We start from the raw sequence: 23,954 nt of genomic DNA, 5'->3' as shown, positions 1-23,954 counted from the left end.
CAAGAAGTTTTTAAGCACCACGCTGAAACCGATTATCACAATGCTTGCATTACTGATTTCAAAAATTTGAAAAAAACCCTGGAAAATAGGTCTTTGGAGGTCGTTAATCAGGTTGATACTGCACGCAATGAAGCGATAATTAAAAATAGACGCAACCTTAAACCTGTGATTGAAACTGTCATATTATGTGGACGGCAAGAGCTTGCCTTGAGAGGTCACAGGGACTCTGGAAAGGTTGGGACGAGTTCTATGTGTACAGAGAAAAATGAAGGGAATTTCAGAGCTCTTTTGAGGTACAGAAGCCAAGGGGATAAAGATTTAAAAGTCATGTTGGATGGGAATGGAAAAATTAAATATCTGTCACCTCTGTTACAAAATGAAATTATTTCTTCTTGCAATCATATAATACAGAGTAAACTGGTTGAGGAAGTCAACAATGCAACTTATTTCTCGGTACTGGCAGATGAAACTAGTGACATTTCAAACGTAGAACAAATTTCTTTGTGTGTTCGCTACGTTGCTGTAGAAAACGAAAACCACACCCACACTGTTAAAGAGCAATTTCTGCAGTTCGTACCAACGACTGAGCTTACAGGCAAAGCATTGGCCGGGAAAATTCTAAATAGTTTAGAAAGTTATGGGTTAAATATGAGTGGTTTAAGAGGACAAGGTTATGATGGGGCATCGGCAATGTCTGGTCAATACAATGGTGTAAACAAATTTGTACAAGACAAACACCCTTTGGCTTTGTATGTACACTGCGCGGCCCACTCATTGAATTTAGCCGTAACAAGAGCATGTGAGGTCCGTGAAATAAGCAATTGTCTCGGTACAATAGAAAAATGTTACATATTTTTCAATACGCCCAAAAGGCAAGCTGTCCTCAACGATGTGATTGACAAATCAGAAGTAGACCCAAAAGTAAAAACCTTGAAAAGGTTGTGTGCCACACGTTGGGTGGCAAAGTTTGATGCAGTTCGAGATTTCATGCACATTCTTGATTTTGTCCTTGAGTCCCTAGATATTATTTCATCTTGGAAAGATGGCTCAGGAGCCAACAGCTTGAAGTGGGCTATATTAAATATAGAGTTTTGTGTTGCTGTACACGTTCTTGCACATATATTCGCTTTTGGTATGCCCTTGTGCAAAGAACTGCAGAAGGAAACTTTAGATTTGAAAGAGGCTGTTGTACTGGCCGAGGATATAATATCAGAATTGCATTCCATGCGTACTAATGCTGAGGAAGAGTTCCATGCCGTGTTTAATCAATTCAAGGCTGTTGCATTGGATGTGGGAATTGACATAAAACTTCCTAGACTGTGTTCAAAACAAAAGAATAGGAGTAATGCTCCAAGTTTATCTAACGACCTCACTGACGTGACTAGCATTGATGCTCAAGTCGAAAGTCATTACAGGATAAACCTATTCCTTCCTTTCGTAGAGTTTTTCATAACCCAGCTTGAAGAAAGATTCAAGAAACACAAAGCTATTTTTGAGGGCTTTCAATGCTTGTTTGATTTTCAACAAAACATTGAAACAAAAACTAAGCTAGACAATTTAGTTCAGTTCTATGCAAACGATGTTTCATCCAACAGTGATGACATTTATGTGGAACTGAAAATGTGGAGGAAAGACATTGACAGAACAAAAAATCACAAAGCTTTGAAGTCCGCTCTTACCAGCCTTGATGCATGTGACAAAACATTGTATCCTTCCATCTACCAGCTTTTGAAAATCCTGAGCACACTGCCTGTAACGACATGTACTCCAGAGAGGTCATTTTCAACATTGAAGAGAATAAAATCATACCTCAGGAACTCTACTGGACAAGTAAGTGGAACTGTAATTTAAAAATTTACTACTTAGGGCGACGTACACTGGACCACTACTAAAACTCGTTGCACGCAACTGATTTAAAAATCATTTCATTTGTATAACTGTCCACTTTATTCAGTTTCGCTGATCGGGGTTAGTGTTTGTTGCTCTATTTTTATGCAATTGCGCATCAAATAGAGCAATCATTTTATGTATCAAATAGCTGGTGCTAGTGTGCGTTAGCCCTTAATTAGCTTTTCATTGACTTCACACCTTAATGCATAGACTTTTAGCTATGTTCAAGCTCATAACAGATGATATATTGTTAATACCTAAAACCATGATTTTGCATATATGACTTTTAATATAATACAATTTAATTTGAAATAATTTTGCATATATTGTAATTTATTTGTCATAAATTGACATTTCTTGATCTCTAGATGTGCCTTTTATGGATTTTAAATGCATACAGCAGGGCTCCCCTCATCAATCGAAACTCCTCATTCAATTTTTTTTATTCAGCTCATTACTAAAAACGTAAAAACAAAAAACCTATTATTGCTCAGGTAATCCAAAGAACAGTTATACATTTCCTTATCCAAAAAGGAAATTTTTCAATATTTACCCTCATTCAATTAATGTGTTACAGACACGACTGAATGGACTTGCAATGCTGTCAATCCATCGAGAAATTGATGTCACTGTTGACGAGGTCATAGATGACTTTGCTAAGAAACCAAGGAAGATCGATTTTGTTATATAGCTTTGAACAAACATTGTAGATTTTCAATAAATTTTGTGCAATTCTGTTTTGGAAAGTTATTTTTTCAATCCAGCATAATCTATATTCATATCAGTTAATCAGTTATATTTTTCATGTTCATAAGTGCTACAACATAAAACAAAAAAGGCAATAAAGTCGCTAAGATCACACTTTAACCATTTGCAAAAAAAATCAATAATAAAAAAGTTAATTTTTGCGGTCGAATGGCGAGTATCTTAAGTCAATGGTATAGGTCGCCGGGTGCCATTTTACCGACAGCTAAAATGGCAAACTGTACTCGCCGAAAAATGGGGAAAAATTTCAAAGTGTATTTCAAGTTTTGAATTCAAGAGTGTATATTTTAAAATTGTTAATCAATTAATTAGCCTATGTGTATTTGTTTTAATCTTGCTGAACAATATGTTGGTCAAAAGAAAGGACCAGTTTTTAATATTGGACATGTTTAAAACCAGGATATTAGATGACTGTTCTGTTCTCCTGTACATGCAAATGAGCATGTTAATTCTGTTCAACTGTCTTTGGTAAGTTCATATGAACCTCAGAAGAGACAGCCTCAATTGGGTTGATTTTTGGAGTAATTTTGAACATGATTACACCTCTGGAATGCTTAAAAAGGCGAGTTTGGAGTTTTAATTTTTCAAAATTTTCCGGGGGAGGACCCCCGTACCCCCCGCTTTGCTGGGGGGTATTCCATACCCCCCCAACCCCCCGGTTCACACGATGAGTGCAAGCTTGGTGCTCATCCATCCCCCCCCAAAGCCATGTTCTATTTACGCCACTGTTACCATCTAACGTTGACCTTTTTGTTAGGTAGCATCATTAATTTATAGCCCAATGACAAATGGTATCCGGGTCTGGAAACGATAGTGTATTGTTTGTTGGTAAAAAAAACGTACACAAAAGAAAATTCTTGTATGCGTCCATAGGAGGGTTAATAATATATGTTTAGATTTAAAACATTGACCCCATACCACCAGCTTATAAAACAGATTGTTTCAAAATCTCATTTGTGATTGTAAACAAACATTAGATTAACCAATTTACTACATTAAATCTACAACACAGTAAGTATTGCACTTCAGTGTTCTATAAACTGACTTATTCAATGCTCAAACGTCGCTTAATCCCTAAGCATAAGATTTCTCCATGAGGTACATATCACCCAGTAGCCTCTGGATGGGAATATCTCCGATAGTCTCTTTGAAGAAAAGTCGTTCTACGGTAGACTGCCGTACTCCCCGTAGACTAGGCAACATGAGGAGAAACCGGCCGAAGCGAGTTGGCTGGCGAGCATATCTCCCTCGTACATAGTCTCCTAGGATACATTGGGCTTGATCTTGCAGCATTTCTACTGGCTGAACGTCCACCAGACCAGGTGTTTCTGAAAGAGCCAAAGACATTTACAATTGTTGAATCTTATGGTTATGATTGATGTGGAGGATATAGAGTAGAACATCAGAGTTAGTTTTCTTGCCTAAGCTGAGTCACAGTGAGGTAAGGTAGGAGGACACACGCTAATGGGATGACAGTTCTGGTATGTTGTGCTGGAAATATACTTTGTGATGACCAAGAAAGAGCCCAAACGGCGAGCACTGTGAGAGAATTCCTATCGCACAGGATCTTCCTCCACTGAGAGCGTGGAGCATTGACTATATATATAGTTTAGGGTTGAAGTACATGAGGGCGAGGGGGTGGTGTTGGACTTTGCCTTAGACACCAGCACTGGTGCTACACTCACTACACACGACTTAAGTGTACCATTGAATGTTTCCTCTGTACCTTACTTGACTGTGATTAGACCTTATTTGCTCCCTCATCTGATAAAAGTGGGGGTTGATATTCCAGCCCACATAGCTGTCAAACTTGTTTGGTAGTGCAAAAGCACTTTTGAGCCCAAAAAGAAGCTCTTATTATCTGGGACGGTCTATAACATACATATATATATATCTTTGTGTCATGACACCTTTTCAGGTTTAACATCCATTCTAATCTTCACTCATATTATTAGATTTCTTGTTTAAGTTACTCAAACCCTAGGTTTGATGTGAGCTAATGCAGGTTGAAAAACTATGCTAAAAAGGTGGTACTGTAAATGGTTTATGAGTTTGATAATCAAACCTATTTAAGTGCAGTAATTTTTCTTTTCTGCAAATGAGCACACTATTTCAGAAATTTGCTCAATCACAATTGACTAGGGTACCTAAAAGTTTGAAGAGCTAACTCTGGGTTTGAACTGGGGGGAGGAGGGTTTGACTATGGGGAAATCTGTTTAGCTTTTAATTTTGGAACTGGACCCAGCTGACCTTGTTGATTCGGCTTAAAACGATTCTTCTGAACCAGCTAAAATTAACCAGTAAGGTGGCCGGATTTGTACCCTCCTGGATTCGTACCCCCTGCCGATTGTTGACGTCACACCTAGAATGGGTACACCCCGTACAGTTTGATTTTAACATTAACGGAATATAATCCAACCAGTAACCGAGTAACCTCCAGTAACAAAGCTATAAGGGAGTTCACTCCATTCTACCCTCATATCAAACTCAAAAATTGATCAATGACTTTTGACATGACAGCATTCTGATTTCCCCTTGACATTTTTTTTCAGGCCAAATCCATAATAAATTGAGGAAAGTAAAGAAATTACTTAATTAATTATTAAGGACCACTTGAAGTCTTCTACCTGGAGTGAAGAGAATGACAGCCTTCATGCAGCCGCACTCGCTGCCGTCTGGTGACAGTTGGCGGAACCTAGCGAGGATGTCTTGGATGGCCTTGATCTCGTTGTTGATAACAGGATCATCCGGGGGAAGCCGTTCTCGAGCCTTGCTGCTGTTGAACAACGGTGAGAGATCCCACGGGATGGACCACTGGGCGAGGTGAAGCAGGAACAACTCCTTCCACGACTCTTGGAGAAGTAGAAGCTAGAGATCAGAGTCAAGATGAGTTTTGTTCTTATTAGGTTGGATTTTGGAAAAGGTCATTTGGCTTAAGAAGGAATTTTTTGAAAAGAACAGGGTTTAGACTTATGAAAATCAAATGATGAGACTTTTTACCCAAGAATTTACTGTGGATCAACACACCGCTGTGTGTGTGCTATTATCTGTGTGCCTTGACTGAATTTTATTACTGAATTATTTCTATTCAAACAATCTCAAAGTGTGTATTATCCATCTATATTGCAGGGGTGCCCATCCCCCCCTAGACTCATGACGCACCCCCCCCCCAATTGAGCAACAGCCCCCCCCCCCACCACCATAAATGATGTACACAAAAAATGAGAAACATTATTCCCCCGCCCAGCACTATTTGTAAAACTATAAAAGAAGTTTTATTAGATATTTAAAATTCAAACCCAGTTGATATGAATTAAGTTATAGGTTTGTCTGTACATTGCTCAGAATCATACATATTTTGGGTTATTTATGTTTTATACATTGAAGAAGTTGAAACATGTCTTATCTCAATTTATGTCCGTCTGTCACGGCCCAGAATGCATTTTTATGCAGCCTACTCTAAAGAAAACTAGAGTACCGATTATTATTCTAATGGTTTAATTGTATCCACAGGATTGGCGAGAGAGTCCTTATAGCCATTAAAATATGGCCTCACTATTTTGGAAATAAAATAACGGACGATCAAAAACACAATTTTGTGTGATTTTTCTAGTTTATTTTCTCCATGTTTACTACATACGTCATTAATTTATGAAATGCTAATAATCTGTTAAGAGAACACGTCATATATGAAATTACGAACAGCTGTTTTGATAAAGATTCCTTTTCCTAGCTGTCACTGATATCCTACTAATATTATAAATGAGAAAGTTTGGATGTATGGATGTATGGATGTATGTTTGTGACAAGTGAACGCGAAAAATACTGGTCGGATTGGGCTGAAATTTGGCATGATGATAGCTCACATTCCCAATTAACATATAGGCATATTCTTATTTCAAAAATCCTTTTGGGCTCCGCCCCAGTGGCTATGGAGTTTCCCATGTTAACCTTATGAGAAATGGAATTATTGAATCTTAACAGCTGTTTGAATTAAACAAGTTGGTTCTGTTCTATGATGTTCAATAGCATTAAAGTTACAAGGATTACCAACAGGGTGCAGCACTATTATTTCTTTTACATTTATGACAACAGCTAATTTGCAACCAAAAGGTGAGTGAGCGTAGCAAACGAACTTCAACCTGGAGGCGAGTTAGCGTAGCGAACGAGCTAACCTGAAGGCAAGTGAGAGTAGCGAACGAGCTAACCTGAAGGCAAGTGAGCGCAGCGAACGAGCTCCAACCTAAAGGTGAGTGAGCGTAGCGAACGAGCTCCAACTTAAAGGTGAGTGAGCGTAGCGAACAAACTTCAACCAGGACGTGATTGAGCCACCATGCGAACGAGATCATCTTGAAAATTAAGAAGTTAAACGGGGCAAAGCCCGCGGGTTACAGCTAGTGTTTACATAAATGTTGTTTACGACTACTGTGTAGGCCCCAACCATTTCCGATCACGTTTGTAACCATTTACGATCACGTTTGTAAGCAAATCCAAAACCAAGTGAGATTAATCGTGTGTGGCTTTGGCTTACATAACGGGTTTGATTTATCACGGGTACTATGTAACTGTAAATTAAATTAAATAACTAGCCATCATCCAGGTCGGGAACCGGAGATTCTGTGTGTATCAAGTTGTACTTGAATTTTGATTACAGGGAAAAGACCGTGAATCAGTGTTGTACAGTACTGGAAAACTTATCTTTCTATATAAATAAAATTAGAGTTTTATAAGTCACCTCAATTTAAGGAATTTTTTATTGCCAGAATATCCATATAGCGTTCGTAACCTCTGCTTAACGAATTGTCAGCATCTTTTCTCGATATAACGATCCCCTCTCCCTCCCTTTAGAAACATCACAGCTCCTTTGATGAAAATGAAATGGAAACAACGCTTGCGCCAACAATCGTCTGCTCCGTTTTACACTTCTGTCTGCTGTGCGCTATGTTACAACAGATTTTAGATACAACAGCTAGGGAATGATGACGATATAATGCTTAGTAAACTGTGTTTGAGTGAATAGTAACCATGGTTTGGTAACTTAAGTAAGGCTGTGATTGGCCAATGAGTAGGCCTAAATATGGTGTTTTGTTGAATTTGTGTATGAATTGAAGAGAAACCTATTAAAGAACAAAGAAAAAGAATAACAAGATTGTTCTCGTTACATTCTTTTTTAAGAGTGTTTTAATTATCTCTAAATATAATTTTACACTTTTTTATTACTTATCTATCAATTCCTATGCTGTGATACAGCACCTATTGGTAGCCTATCTGTCTATCATGAGCAGTACCTTATAACACTTTCTAAAGGTTCCTTTAATATTTACGTTATTTATAGCAATGCAATGTTTGGCTGGTGATTAGTAGAGTTTGTGTTAGCCATAATTTTAAACGTTAACGTTTGTACAACTGAACCAAGATAAATGATTTGAAATTTACAATAATAATGTTATTGCACAATAATAATGATTGTGCAATATTGAATTTTGTTTATAAAAATGATAATCGTGACGTTAATGGCGGTTTACAGCGTTTTAATGAGTTTGTCATCTGTTTTTATAATGTATTGGATTAACCGTATTTTTCATTACCCCCTTCTCTCACTATTAACTCAGGTAATCTAGTACATCTACACAATAGTGTAAAGTATTGTAGCCTATGATACTTGATTGTATTTTAACGAGCTTTATGTCAACAAATCGTTCTGTGCTAAGTCGCGGTGTAGCTGGACGTGTCTGTACCACGCGTTATCTTTTATCCATCACAGCAGTTGAGCCATTCCGTGCCCTCCCTCTTAGATCTCACGTCTTGCTAATCTTAAATAATAACTTCCTACACGAATCCTAAACTATCCTAAAATCCTATTTTAACTAATTGAATTCAATAATATAACTATTGTCATTAATTAATCCACCTTCTATCTGGCGACTTCGTAATATATTTTGGATTGTCGTCACGTTGAACACTGTTGCAATTAGCTTTAGCCACCCCCCCCCCCATTTGAATTTTTTGAGCCCCCCCCCAAGAATTTCAATGACGCAGTCTGCGTCACAGCCCCCCCCCTTGTGGGCACCCCTGTATATTGTAATGGCCAAGAGGTAAGTACCCTGATGTTTCTACTTAGGGTACTTATTTTTTCTACGACAACAGTGAGAATTCTTGCACTGGAAACTTTCCGACTAGAACACTGTGGAGGACTCCAATACAAATTTGTGCTCTGCTGCAGTTGTTATTTTGTTGTATCATATTCAGGAAAGAGACCTTTTGCAAGATTTTGACTCATTACCTGATCTCTCTTGGAGAGCGTCTGGAAGGGCGCAAGACATCTGACCCACCGAACAGCCATGAAGAGTAACCGTGCTGTGGTTTCCTGCAGGACAAAATAAGTTACCATCAGTATGTAAGGATGAGAGGAATGGTTGAAGGGTGAATATATACCTTATGAAAGAACTATCTGCATGCTGGGCCGATTTAATTGGCTCAGGTGAGCAAGAGAGTTTGGGTTTGTTGGGGACAAGGAAGAGAAAAATTCTCCGACAAAAGGGGGACATATCACATACAAGCTGCGGGCCTGTCCTCCTAAACTTGGTAGAAAAAACATGCAGAGTTATTCCTTGTTACATTTATTTAGTGTTGTATCTTCATTGCTTCAAAAGAATAAAAGCTTTAGCATTGTAGATTGTATTATACATACATCCTAGATCCTAAATTCCGAGTTTTAAGAAAACTTCCAGTAACTAATTTCAGTTTGAGTTTTGGGGGAAATTTATGTTTCATACAAATTAAACTGTTGTCTAGCTATGATTGAGCACTCTGAAGAAGTGTATATGTAATGTGCTGTGTATAATCTTTGACTATTAATACAACGTATAATGCGATCAAGCTACCTACCTGATATCAGGAAGTTTGTAGACTGGGTACATAGAGATAATTATTTTAGGGAAATTTCCGTTAATTTAGGGAATAGACTAGTCAAACCTCGTGGTAAAACCTAGAACTGGGACTGATTTACTCAATGTACGAGGACTCGAGTAAAAATAATCAGATTTTGATGAAATTTGGTACAAATCTGTAAACCTTCATTTATTCTAACAAGTTCGTGATCCAGCATTGTCAGACTACGAGACCGGGTTTTATCTCCATAAATCCATGGGGATAAACCATAAAATGCGAAACCCTAATTTATAAATTAAACACCCTAAATTAGGGCTTCCCATTTTTTGACTTCCAATACATACAATTTTGCAATTTATTTCCATAGTATCTTGTAGAGCTTAGAAAAAATAATTTAGAAACCGAAGTGTTGTTGTACGCCTAAAGTTATGTAGAAAATTAAAAAAATCTTTAGGGTAATAAATAAACTGTTAAAAGTTGTCTTGTTTAGGGAAATATTTTGATTGAATTTGACAAATTTGTTAATTTAAAACCTAGCTATTATCCGTTAAAAATAAATTACTACCTTTCTGTAAAATCAATGTTATTTAAATCCTACTAATATTATAAATGAGAAAGTTTGGATGTATGGATGTATGTTTGTGACAAGTAAACGCAAAAAATACTGGTTGGATTGGGCTGAATTTTGGCATGATGATAGCTCACATTCCCGATTAACAAATATTCTTATTTCAAAAATCCTTTAGGGCTCCGCCCCAGTGGCTCTGCAGTTCCCCATGTTAACCTTATGAGTATTCATATTTAAAGGGAATTAAAGAATTTAGCCAGGAGCTGTTTCAACTAAAAGAGTTGGTTCTAAAAGCATTACAAAGTTATAAGATTTACCTACAGGGTGCATCACTATTATTTGTTTCATTATTTATGAATACAGCTTATTTGAAATAAGCAGAAACAAAACTATTATACGCAATGGGAACTGTCAAAGTAGGATTGTTTACAGTTATGTTTATGTTTTTAATTTCATGAATAATTTGGGATATTTTGCAAATTTTTAATAATCTATCTTCTCTATTGTGTAGGTGAAGTGCTAGAACAATCCCAGACAGCACACTTTCTCCTCAGGACATCCCACGGATATTGCGACAGGATATGCAAGATATCCCATAGTGGTCCTATGGTCAACTTGGGATATCACAGGATATCCACAGGAATGCGTAATGTCCCCGCCCGGGGATGTCCTACGGATAAGCTCACACGCATATCCGTGGGACATCCGAGGTCATCCCAGGGTAGTCCTCAGGACATTCTCAGGACATGGGACTACTATGGGATGTCCCTAAGATAAAGTGTGGTCTGGGCCTGAACATAAAAAACACAAAATAAAATAGATTTAGTATGAAAAGCTTAATTATAAGTTTAGTAAATTGATTAAATAGTTAAAAACCACAAATTTTGAAGAAAAAAACGAGAAAAAAGTTTTTGGCCCAGACGGGTTTCGAACCTGGTACCTTCGCCTTGTGAGCCTCTTACCTTACCTCCTGAGCTATCTGCGCTTGTTGATTATGGGTGTTTTCAAGTGGTTAAAGAGTAGCCGACAGTTGCAATGTTGCAATGGTCGCAATACTTAAAATATTTTTGATACTACAGTATAGGCTATATATGATTCTGTTAATCTGTTTAGGCCTCAAGTAGTTGAATTGTTTTTTCTGGTAGTTGGAAGAGGATACTGGTATTTGAATATAGATTATTTAATCACCATTAGATTAGCACTGTAATAATTGATTGTTATATGATTAAAATTAGTTTTTTGTTGTTTAATAATTTAAAGTTAGAATTAAATTCACGTTTCACACAACTATGATAGAACTTTAGTTTTCCTGAACTCAGTGGTAGTAATATGTCAGTAAAGTAAAGTAAAGTCCACCCTTGCTAGCCATAGTATTAACAAGACATATTTTCAATCTGGGAAACCTTAAACTTTTAAAATAAATTATAAAACCTCAACATCTTAATGCGTGGGAATCTTATTTTTAGAAAAAAAAAACAGACCAAAATTATTTGTTAAATAATGAAGACGGTCCAATTATAAATTCAGAATTACTGAAAATAATTACATCAAGAACAACACTGTAACATATCCAAAATTCAAAAGATTAATTTTTCTAATATTATTTTTTATTTTTCGAATATCCTTTAAATCATCTGTTTTAACTTTGTTTAAAATTAATTTATTAAGTAAATGTTTACTTTTTGTACTAGTGTAAACACAGCCTGAAGATGGAAACCAAGTTTCTGAAAGCACTAGTGAAAAAAAATAAATTATTATATATTGGCCTTGTTGAACATTTAAATTTAGATGTACTGTACATTTCATCAGTGGTAGTATTTTTTTTCTTCAGTTTGTTACCGGGACATTACGGGACATTACAGGATATCCAGTGGATTTTGTACATGTCCCGGGATGTCATGGGACATTCTGGGATATCCTATGGCATTCGTACATATCCCGGGACTTTACAGGATATCCTGAGGTTAACTTACAAATCCCGGGACATTACGGTATATTGTAGGATATCCTGTGGATTTCGTACTCGTCCCGGGATTTTGCGGGATATCCTGAGGATAGCGCACATATCCCGAGACATTCTCAGGACATATGGGACTACTATGGGATGTCCCTGGGATAAAGTGTGCTGTCTGGGATATGGCTATGGAAGATGTGAAATACTATCGCATACCGTAAATTTGAGGAAGCAAATATTCTCAAACAGTGTTTTCTCACATTGCAAACGCAAAGATCGAGTATAACTGCAATAAGCATTTTATACTTGTATGCCAACCCCGTACGAAGGACGGGTACTCTGCTAGTAGATAATAAATCTGACTATTTTAAGGGAATATTTGAGTAAAAATTCAACCAGGTAAATGGTAAATGGAAATTTGCTTAATTAGTCTGCAGGGTATTTGAAGTAGGGGTGTAAAGTGTAATGAAAAAGTAGTGGGATTCTTCACAATTAATTATCCTTGTATATTTCTAGCTATAAAACTTTAGATACTAATTGATTTATTCATTCGAAAAATATTCTCATAATTTCTTTTAATCGAAGAAAAATGTTTATTATTTATTTCCAGCTTCAGCCAATTTCTACATAAATCTGGCAGACAGTTAAAAAATAAATCAAATTTTGTATTTTTGTAAACTGGATCTAGCAGACAGCATACAATAAGTGGTCTGGTCTAACTTTGTGCATGGACAAGAATAATTTGAACAGCTTAAGTTGCACTCTATGGCAATGCACAGCGTTTGGAAATAAAGACTCCATTACATTTAGCCGTGTAACAAAATGGAGACCTGCCATTGGCTGCGAGGGCAGCCAATGGGGGACGAGGACAGGAAGTCAACAAGTCACTCCCCTCGAACATGCGCCTCGAAGTCGCCAACGTCAAACTTTTACAAGCGTTGGTCGCAACTCCAACCAGCATAGAATAATTATAATACTATATGTAATACCACTGTCCACTATTATAGCACGGAGCAAGGAGTATACCACAGACACAGACAGAAGATATATAAAACACATATTTTGTAAAATGGTGCAATCCGTTGGGAAAAAACAAAAAAAACAACACTCAAATTTATTAAATTATCATTCTATGCATCTTTTCAAACTTCGTTAGAGTTTATATTTTACTTATACAAAACACGTTTTCTGCTTTTGTCTGTGTCTGTGACTAGTGCAAGATACGGAATTTTTAATGCACATTGAGCGAGCTTGGTTTAGTGGCAGAACTTCGGCACCCGAATTCAAATCCCGCCTATTACCAATGGATTTATCCAAGTGATGATGCAGCAACCCCAGGCTTAGCCTGAATTATTGGGAAAAACGTGTGCTCCCACTATCTCCGCGTTCCGCCACCTCCGAACCCAAATCTGTCCCGCCACCTTCCAATTCTTGAGTGACCCTTATAATCCTGTCACTGCCTGCGTTGTTAGCTGTCATTGCATCCACGGCTGCGAAGCCCCGTGGATGGAAGATTAATGAAAATTTAACCCGTGGATTAGGTTTAGGTTAGGCCAGGTTAGGTTATGTTAAGTTAGGTTAGGTTAGGTTTGGACGGATTAACGCAGGAAGTAACCGAGGATTATAGGGGTCACTCTGAAATTCGGAGGTAGCGGTACACGGAGGTGGCGGGACGGATTCGCGGACCAAGGAGCGCACAATACCTGCTCTAATGGGAGGTCATAAATAAAATCCGTAGGGGTAGGACCAAGGAGCGCAGAGGCACCTTGCGCGCCTCGGTCCTACCCATGCAAGGAACTAATCCCCTAATTATACGGATTAAAAGAGACAATGGCTGCGTCAACCCTGCAAGTAAATCCCATTAGTCGTGCCTCATTGAATACACTACTTTAAAATGAAAATGTAAGGAGTAATTTTGAATATATAAATATGTTAACAGAGACAATGCAAGATACTGTATTATGCATTCGAAGTAGTTATCTGAAAAACAGTTGGTTTTTGTTCTACGGTACCGGTAATCAGTCCATTTTCAATGCAGACAAACTGCATATTTTTCTAAGTGCAGTTTAATAAAAATTAAATATTTATCACTAAATAGTACGGAACTAAATTTGCATTATTCTATTATAATTAAAATCATATTAGATTATTCGAGACAGCTAAACTTTCTCTCTGCGTTTCAGAACTATCAAATGTTTACATTATTTTGTTTTGCAGGTATAGTTTATACAATTTTGAAATAGCTTTGAAGGCATGACGCAAGTAGTGTTACCAGTTACAAAGTAAATTATCTATTATAAAAAAATAAACTTTTGAGTTTAGAATCAAATAAGAGATAATAAGTAATGAGTAACTTACAATCAGTGACGTGGGTTTTTTTTTACTTTCTTGCTGTACATCTAATAAGGTGACCAATTTTACAAATTCGTTACCGGTGCAGATTCCTAAAGAAAGTTCTATTCTCGGTTAATGTTAACGGTGCAATTGGTACATTTTCTAACTAATGTCACAAATTCGTGGGTAAAAATACTTCATTGGGGCCGAGAAATCCTAATCAGAGTGCACCATTAGTCAGCACCCACAATGTAATATGCTGTGATTTTTCTTTAAATTAACAATAACTGTTTCATCTAAATAAGGCTAACTGATTATTTCAGGGCAAAATAATCAAACTTATTTATCCAGCGAGAACAAAGTTATTTTTGAAAAACATCAAACCGTAGGCCTACAGTTTAAACATTTTTTAGGCCTATACAAACATCAGTAACAATGAATTATGTTGTTCGACGTTGTGACATGTTGCTATTTAGACATTGTGATGACAATGTTATATTATACATCATTTGTGTCATTTAACAAACGTTTTACATGGTGACAACATAAACGCCAAATACAGATGATAATTCGAAAACTAAAAGAAAGTAATACAAATTGAGTTTAAATTAGGAAGATGATTTGGAATTGCAATAACTTCAAAATTATATGGAATTTGATTCATGTCACCATATAAAGTGTTGGCTAAGTAACTTTAAAAAATTGTTCCTTTGTAAAATCTTGTTTTTGTTATGTTATCACTGTTGACATTAAAAAGTAAAGCTTACCTCCTAAGAAATGTGAAATGAATTGAGAATGGCCCGTATTGTATTTTTGGAAAAAATATATGGGATTCGAAATAGTACAAAATTTGTCTACATAAAAAGTCATCATTTTGACACAAATACAATATACATAGTAAAATTCTGACTCCGATCCTTGCTCTCGAGTCTGAGAAACTGCAAAGTATATCAACTATATACTGTATTGGTACGTATGTTTTGTATTACCTTTTCTTTTTATCAATCGATGGAAAAATAAAGTACTTCAATGGATATGCGCATTTTACATATCATAAAGAAGAGATGGTTTCTGTCTGTTGAATTTACCTATAAAACTAAGATGTAAAATTCAGGTTTTTTAATCAATGGTGGGTACACGTTGAAAGCATTTAATTGTATTCGTGGATTTAAATTAGCTAAGGATTTTACAAACCATTCCTGCATAAAAATTAGTATATTTCATAGCGAGGGGTCCCATTGCAAATTTGCACATTTTAATAGGGTTCAACACCTTCTCTAAGGTAAAACTAACGGTGCAATACCCCTTTATTTTCAAAGATTATGTTTGTTTAAAGCAGTTATTAAAAGTGAATAAACTTACTAATTTACAATAATTTCCATTCATTGATTTTAGATCTACACCATGAAGACTAAAGTCACCTACAAGATCAAGTCGCAATTATTAAAAAGTAGCCTATTTAAAATCCATTTTTATAAAATAAAAAAAATCTAAATGTGGTTTAACATTCAACTGAAGGATCAGCTTTTATATTGCAATTTAAATTCGAAAGTGAAAGTGTACAGCCTGGTAATTTGTTGATACATTAGTTTGGTAATAAGTTGCACTAGAAAAATATGCCTGAATCAATGGTGTAGTCAGTGAGGCGCGACTAATGGGATTTACTCACAGGGTCGACTCAAGCATTGTCTTGTTCAACCCTCGCAAGTAGGGGATTAGTTCCTTGCACGGGTAGGACCAAGGAGCGCAAGCACCTCTGCGCTCCTTGGTCCTACCCCGACGAATTCTTCGGCCGAGGGGTTGACAGTTTTACGACTTGCGCTCCTCTGTCCGTTTCCCGGCGGGACGCGGAGATAGCGGGAGGTAACCGGGAAAACGGTTTCGGGTTAGTGGTTAGCGTTCTAGGGATATACAGGGTGGTTCACGGGAACCCTGACAAACTTCGGGAAATAGCTCCTTGGATCAAGACTATAAGATATGTCCCATAAGCGTATGTCCTAAACTCACTTGTTTTCCATTTATACGTAAAAATAGTTTCTTTTTAGGTTTTAGCGAATTTCTCATATAGGGAATACGCTATTACCGTAATACTCATAGTAAGACCTGGACGCGGGACCGATTTTTTCTTATGGTCCCTAGAGACCAAAAACACCATCTTCAAATTCATATATATATATGTAGGTAAATATAGTCAATGGTGATGTCCATCGTAGACAACAACACAACACAACGCAACACAACCATGCAACAGCTGCTACACTGACCTGCAACACCTCCCAGGAGGGAGAGAGTGCGAGAGGCGGTGGTCCCACTGAGGAAATGATGCCCATCGTAGACAACAACACAACACAACCATGCAACAGCTGCTACACTGACCTGCAACACCTCCCAGGAGGGAGAGAGTGCGAGAGGTGGTGGTCCCACTGAGGAAATGATGCCCATCGTAGACAACAACACAACACAACCATGCAACAGCTGCTACACTGACCTGCAACACCTCCCAGGAGGGAGAGAGTGCGAGAGGCGGTGGTCCCACTGAGGAAATGATGCCCATCGTAGACAACAACACAACACAACCATGCAACAGCTGCTACACTGACCTGCAACACCTCCCAGGAGGGAGAGAGTGCGAGAGGCGGTGGTCCTACTGGGGAAGTGATACCCATCGTAGACAACAACACAACACAACACAACCATGCAACAGCTGATACACTGACCTGCAACACCTCCCAGCAGGGAGAGAGTGCGAGAGGTGGTGGTCCTACTGGGGAAGTGATACCCATCGTAGACAACAACACAACACAACACAACCATGCAACAGCTGCTACACTGACCTGCAACACCTCCCAGGAGGGAGAAAGTGCGAGAGGTGGTGGTCCTACTGGGGATGTGATACCCATCGTAGACAACAACACAACACAACACAACCATGCAACAGCTGCTACACTGACCTGCAACACCTCCCAGGAGGGAGAGAGTGCGAGAGGTGGTGGTCCTTCTGAGGATGTGATACCCATCGTAGACAACAACACAACACAACACAACCATGCAACAGCTGCTACACTGACCTGCAACACCTCCCAGGAGGGAGAGAGTGAGAGAGGTGGTGGTCCTACTGAGGATGTGGTACCCATCGTAGACAACAACACAACACGACACAACCATGCAACAGCTGCTACACTGACCTGCAACACCTCCCAGGAGGGAGAGAGTGCGAGAGGTGGTGGTCCTACTGGAGATGTGATACCCATCGTGGATAACCTATCGTGTTCTTGTTTGCTGCTCCATAGCACCTCCTAAAATTATAGTTCTTTATCAAACCTTCTTTCCAAAATTATTTGCTGCTAATTTCATATTTTGTATGCAAGGATGTCGTGTTAATATGAGTTAATGGTCACCCGTTAATTCTGTGTTGAGGCGAACTTGAAGGGAAATTGAAAAAATATTGAATTTTTTAAGTTTATAGTTCTTTTAAACGTAGCCTAAAAACTATTATGCATTTCACTAGAGTATAGCAGTCAAATTTGCGTGTACCATATAATTTCTGATTAACTAAAACAATTGTTTTTCGAAACTATAATCATTTTTTCCACTAATCTTAAAACTCTTTGGAGAACCTTTCCATTTACTACAAACCCCCCGAATTTCACGGGGCATTAATGTTTCCACCTCAATTACAGAGCAATCTCCCTCCCCCGCGAGCGGTGATGACGTGTCGAGAGAAGAGTTACAGCTGATCGATTGTTGCAGCTGGACCAATCAGCTGACAGATCCCACGCGGGCAGGCACATTGTCTAATCATGAAGCCCACGTGTGAACTCCCACAGGCCCTTGACTTAAGCCTGACCAGCGCTATCGTCTTAATAAGCTTACTTACTGCCGTTGTATACCCTTCAGTTTCTGTAACATCGCTGGCTCTCCTTTCAGCCTCGAAACTAATAAGATTAGGTCCTTAGACCGCAGAGTCAGTCAGACAAAGGAAAGATTAGTTCAGTTCTAAGTTGTCCAACGTTTCATCAGTCTCGACTACTGAATGGACCCATGTTCTCTCAATAACTGAGGAAACTACTGTAAGGGTTTGTCCTCGAAATATGTAAAACCTTTACGTACGACTTTTGGATTACAATGTTGAAGATTATCCTCAAACCATCCTTATATAGTTATTTGTGCAACTAGTGAGAAAAGTGAGCAATTGACTCACTCGAGAGAAATCCTTACTCACGAGCCGTAGGCGAGTGAGGAATGGTTTCTCGAGTGAGGCAATTGTACTTTGAACTCGAGTTGCACATTATACTTTTCCTACAGTTACCATAAAACAAATAAATTTGTGAAGAAACATAACCTATTTTTACACAGAAGTGAACTTTTAATATAACATTTAATGTGAAGGGACAAATACAACAGTACAACAACTGACCAGCTGATTTACAGCCAGTGCTGCCAACGTATTTCGCGCGCATACGACGTTGCCTGCATTTACGCGCTCACTATTTCGTGCCTTCACGCTGCAAATCTGGAGTGAGACAAAGTAATTAGAGTGAGACAATGTTAACATTATCTCACTGATGAGCGAATTGGCCACTTTGCTTTCTCAAATCAGTGAGAGAACATGTACATTGTTAGGTAACTGTAGGAAAAATCTTTTGTTTAGCTATGCAGGTCTAAAAAAGAAATTATTTCATAAGGTTTTTCAAATTAGTAGAATGAATACAAAAGGAAATAAACGGTATCAGCATTCTGACACATACTTTCTTCCATAAGTTTGTCAACAACCTTTATCATGTGTAAGCGGTGAGAATAAATATACGGAAATGGGATTTGTACAATTTTGTTCAGAATTTAAAGGACTACATACTACATTTTTATCAAAATCGTTCAGGCCATTTTTGTCTAAATCCGATTTTTCCGATATTTTATGGGGTTTTTATTGGAAAATAACATTATTTACAATAACATTTGAACTGTAATTTCTACAGAAATGGAATTTGTACCATTTTGTTCAGAATATAAAGGACTATAAAATACAAAATGTTTATCAAAATCGTTCCGGCCGTTTTTGGGAAAATCCTATTTTTCCGTTATTTTATGGGGTTTTATGGGAAAATTCCCATTAAAAATCTAAATTTTTAAAAACGAAAAAACTTTTCAATTCCCGTACGTAGGACGGGCCAACAGCTCGTACCATGTTAAATTAAAACCGTATTTTTTTCTAAAATCCTATTTTGTTCTAAAATCCTATTTTTTATTTTATGGGGTTTTTATAGGAAAAAAACATAATTTACCATAACTTTTGAACCGTAATTTTTACAGAAATGGGATTTGTACCATTTTGTTCAGAATTTAAAGGGCTACAACATACTAAATTTTTATCAAAATCGTTCGGGCCGTTTTCGAGAAAATCAGATTTTTCCGGTTTTTTATGGGATTTATTGGGAAATCCCCATTAAAAATTACAATTTCAACAAAATAAAAAAACGCAACAATCTACACTTTGAGAAAATTAACAAATAAAGGCCCCAAACGAATGTTCAATCCGCTATAACCTCATAGTTTTCGACTCTTCTTACCTGGCATTTCTCAGCTGACATGAGGATCTGCAGTAGGCCCGGTGGCGGAGGTTGGTGAGGCAGGAACATGTGATGAGGTGGCGTGGCGACGTCAGGAGACTTGAGGGATGGCGGGGGAGGAAACATGGGAGGATGTGGTAGTTTAAGGGGCCCTGACGTCACACTCTGCTCTCCTACGAGGCCCTCCTTGGGCAACTTGGGTTTGCGGGGGCCCCTCTCGTGTTGAACGGCTGAAATAAGAATGAGTATTAGTATTGGTAGAACTGAGAACTTGGCCATTGTGACTTCTATCTCTATCAGGCTGTCCTAGGGAAACTTGAGGTTACTGGACCGCCTCTCGTGTTGAACAGCTGAAATAGGAATGAGGATTAGTATTGGTAGAACTGAGAACCTTGAGGTTTAATGTGACTTCTATCTCTATAAGGCTACCTAGGGAAACTTGAGGTTACATGACCCCTCTCATGTTGAACAGCTGAAATAAGAATGAGGTTTAGTATTGGTAGAACTGAGAACCTTGAGGTTTAATGTGACTTCTATCTCTATAAGGCTTCCCTTGGGAAACTTGAAGTTACATGACCCCTCTCATGTTGAACAGCTGAAATAAGAATGAGGTTTAGTATTGGTAGAACTGAGAACCTTGAGGTTTAATGTGACTTCTATCTCTATCAGGCTTCCCTTGGGAAACAGTTACCTTTGTTGTCGCCAGGTTTTTAATCAAAATTTTCGTAGTTAATGTGGCCACCGACAGTGTGCTGATCTAAATTACCAATTTCTGTTGAATATATGTTTTTTAACCAAGAAAAACTGATGTAATAACTTATTGAGAGCTATAGCAACTGTTATGACCCATAAACGCTGCCAGAAACAAAAATTTGTCACTAGCGAATTCTGTGACTGGCTCACTCAACGAAGTCTTTTTTTAATAAAACATTGGCAACACCTGTTCCATATGTCTACTTCAATATTACAAATGTGTTACAACATTACGCCAACATTGTAACAACATTAGCACTGTTTAAATTGAGGTAATACTAGAGGAAAAGCAATTGAGAAACTTAGATAGCTTTATTTTACCAAAGTACAGTTTTAAAGTTGGTTGAATAACAAGCAATAAAAAATAAACAAAGAAATACTCGTACATACACCACGCCACGCTAGTCATACCTATAACGGACGTAGACATGTTTTGAAATTATTCTCAACTCTATAAAACTGAAATTTTTATAAATAGTAAACGTACAAGCAATAATACCGTAGTAATAATTGTCTATAGTTTTAAAACACACCAAATTCGTCAAATTACAGCTACACGGAAAAACCACAAGCCTATTCGACTACAAAATCAGCCAAAGCCAAACAGAACGGTGGCGGAAGTGGCTCGTTATATCCGGAGAAGATGAAGATCCAAGGGTGGGAAAGAGCGGCTGCAGTATCAGCATCCCCTACGATCATGGAGCATGGAGCAGGGGGCAATTAATTGTGACGTCACGGGGGGAGGGGGGAGATCATACGACACATGTAACCGGTAGCGTGACTAGGGGGTGAATGGCCACGTGGCTAATAGTAGAGATGAGGTGGAGGTTATCCACTGGAATGAATAATACATACTTTAATACTTTTCAATGAAATGGCGATCATACAAAGTAGGTATTCTTAAGCCAAGTATGAATGGAGATGAGTGTAGAGTACTCAGTGGATCTTGTAGTCTTGTTAGTGACTAAGGCCGACTCATTCCTTAGACACATCTGTTAATTAATAGCCCATACAGCTAATGGCAACTAAGGGACGGGAATTTTAGTGGAATCCGAACCACTTTTTGCCTTGGTATATACGAATTGGTAAAATTTTCAGGATAGTACTAGTGCGGACGTTAATCCACACCAGGGAGTATCGCATCCACACTACATGCCTATAAATATCCACAATTCGTGACCTCCTAGTAGCTGGGTTACAGGACGACGCCACCCGTTCCAGTCTTAATACTATATCTTAAACATATCTGATATAGATTCACGAGGGAACCAATGTGCGAATTGTGCATCTGAGTTTAAAGCTTATTTCCAGGGTTGGCGTCTATAGAGATGAGATACCAAGGCTTGGACCCACAGCGGTCTTCTATGTTCTCCAGACAGAGCGAGCTTGCCCAGAAGTGACGAAAGACTCGACATTCAACAATTTAGTCAGAAAAACGAATACAGTACCACAATAACCATTCACCGTTCAAAGATTATATTTGTTTAAGACAGTTATTGGGAAATAAAAATTGGCGATTTACAATAAATTAAATTGTTGAATGCAGATTTATAATATAGCAGAAAGAGTTATTCGCATGCCTCAATCAGGTTACAATCATCACTATAAGTAGCCTAAGCTATTTAAAATTGATTTCTCATCAATGGGTCCATCTCTGTTTAAATTCTGACTGAGTTCAAACACTCAACTGAAGGGACATATAGGCCATTTTTAAACCTTTGGTTACTAGTGTACATAAACGGCCAGGGTTAAGTTTATGCGATATCCAGCGATAAAATCCATGAAAATTTACAAAGACTCGTATGACAATCGCACAGCTGTATTTATCAGCCGAAAAAATAGCTTAGTTATAAAATATTTCTTGCCCTTTGGCATTTTAACCAAATAATGAACAAAATGTAAAATCAATTATAAATAGGTATGTAACATTTATTCGAAATCGGTTGTCCGAAAGGTAACCAACATGAAACATACATGAAACCCGACTTTTATACTAAGTCTACTTGCACTATTAAAATTCAATATATTTCTAGAGTGGTTTTAGGAACAATAAGATCCACAAATAGGCCTATCTACTTGTGATGGCGTACGTTTGAAGTAAATAAGGGCAAATAAACATATCTGGGCTATATTAAAAGTAAAGTTTCGTTTGTAAGCTAGATTAATTAAATTGGCCGATCAATATACTGTACTTTGAAAAGTTGTATTTTTTTCCTTAAGAAGATTCCGATAAGCTTAATGAACTTGAGCAAAATCCGTTTACCAATTAAAAAGTTCAAATTGTCTCTGCATTTCTTCAGGAATACTGAAAACAACTTAAGACTTATCGTGCAGGAGAATTTCAGATGTCTGACAATGTATTTAAATCCCAAAGTGCTACCGTTGTTTCGTATTTAGTCTTAACCATTCTTTGAAATTAAACAATCTCACTTGTGGAATAGCTAAAAACAATTTTTTTTACTAGTTTATGTAGAGTTCTTTACTTTGTTGTTTGTCATCACTTTTAAGTTTTTTTTACAGACTATTTTTTATGGTTTGTTCGCTGGTACCACTGTAACCAAACGATCAAAATTAGATTTACGATTATTTTCCTCTAACTTCATCAAAATGTACACTTATTTCAAATAACTCGATGTGTTGTTGAGTTATCATGTTTCTTTTGTAATGATAACCGAAAGAGCAAGTGTTTACAAAAAATAAGAAACATATAAATTTAGTAGCTTTAGCTTACATATCAGCAATCTCAAACGCATAATTTGTGTTTTATTCAAAACACAAACTACAACTGGCGTTAGATTTTACAAAATGATTAAAAGTACACTTGCAGTCTTCAAAGTCAATGGTGCTACGAACTTATCTTTAAAAATAAAATGATCCTTTTTAAAAAACAATCGAAAAAGAAAGTTTCTACATTGAAAAGGAACTTTTCAATTCCTGATTTTGCTTTAGTTTGTCTGGTTTAAAAAAGAATCTATAGTAAGCCAAAACTGACAGTAGTAAAGTAAATACTGATTTTCAGAAATTTTATGAATATTGTATTACCATGTAGAGTTTCATTTAAAAGACGAACCCTTTTTTACTAAGTATAATTGATGGAGTCTTCACGACACTGTAAAATTTCGAGTTAATTGAAAGATTGTATGTTTACTACTTCACAAATGTTAAAATTTGAAATACGTTTATGTAAGACAAGTTGTAGGAAGTAAGATGTTTAAAATTAAAAGTTGTTACA

At 37.3% G+C, this 23,954-nt stretch overlaps 1 protein-coding gene across 1 annotated transcript in view; it reads right to left on the bottom strand.

Annotated features, from left to right (window-relative positions):
- Positions 1-3,640: 3,640 nt before the first annotated feature.
- LOC128983265 (protein dissatisfaction-like) overlaps positions 3,641-23,954 on the bottom strand; it is a 41,347-nt gene continuing 21,033 nt past the window's right edge. The window contains exons 4-8 of the mRNA XM_054402503.1: positions 19,970-20,199; positions 17,588-17,698; positions 8,939-9,022; positions 5,283-5,523; positions 3,641-3,983 (exon numbers count right to left, since the gene is read on the bottom strand). Of these exons, the coding sequence (XP_054258478.1) occupies positions 3,730-3,983; positions 5,283-5,523; positions 8,939-9,022; positions 17,588-17,698; positions 19,970-20,199 (920 nt within the window). The 3' untranslated portion in view covers positions 3,641-3,729. The remainder of the gene's footprint in view (positions 3,984-5,282; positions 5,524-8,938; positions 9,023-17,587; positions 17,699-19,969; positions 20,200-23,954) is intronic.

This window comes from Macrosteles quadrilineatus, unplaced genomic scaffold (assembly GCF_028750875.1).
Source record: "Macrosteles quadrilineatus isolate MER2022 unplaced genomic scaffold, UCM_ALF_1.0 Scaffold_1__1_contigs__length_201487025, whole genome shotgun sequence".
Taxonomy (NCBI): domain Eukaryota; kingdom Metazoa; phylum Arthropoda; class Insecta; order Hemiptera; family Cicadellidae; genus Macrosteles; species Macrosteles quadrilineatus.
Note: the sequence above shows the minus strand (reverse complement) of the source record. Positions and strands in the feature narration are given on the sequence as shown.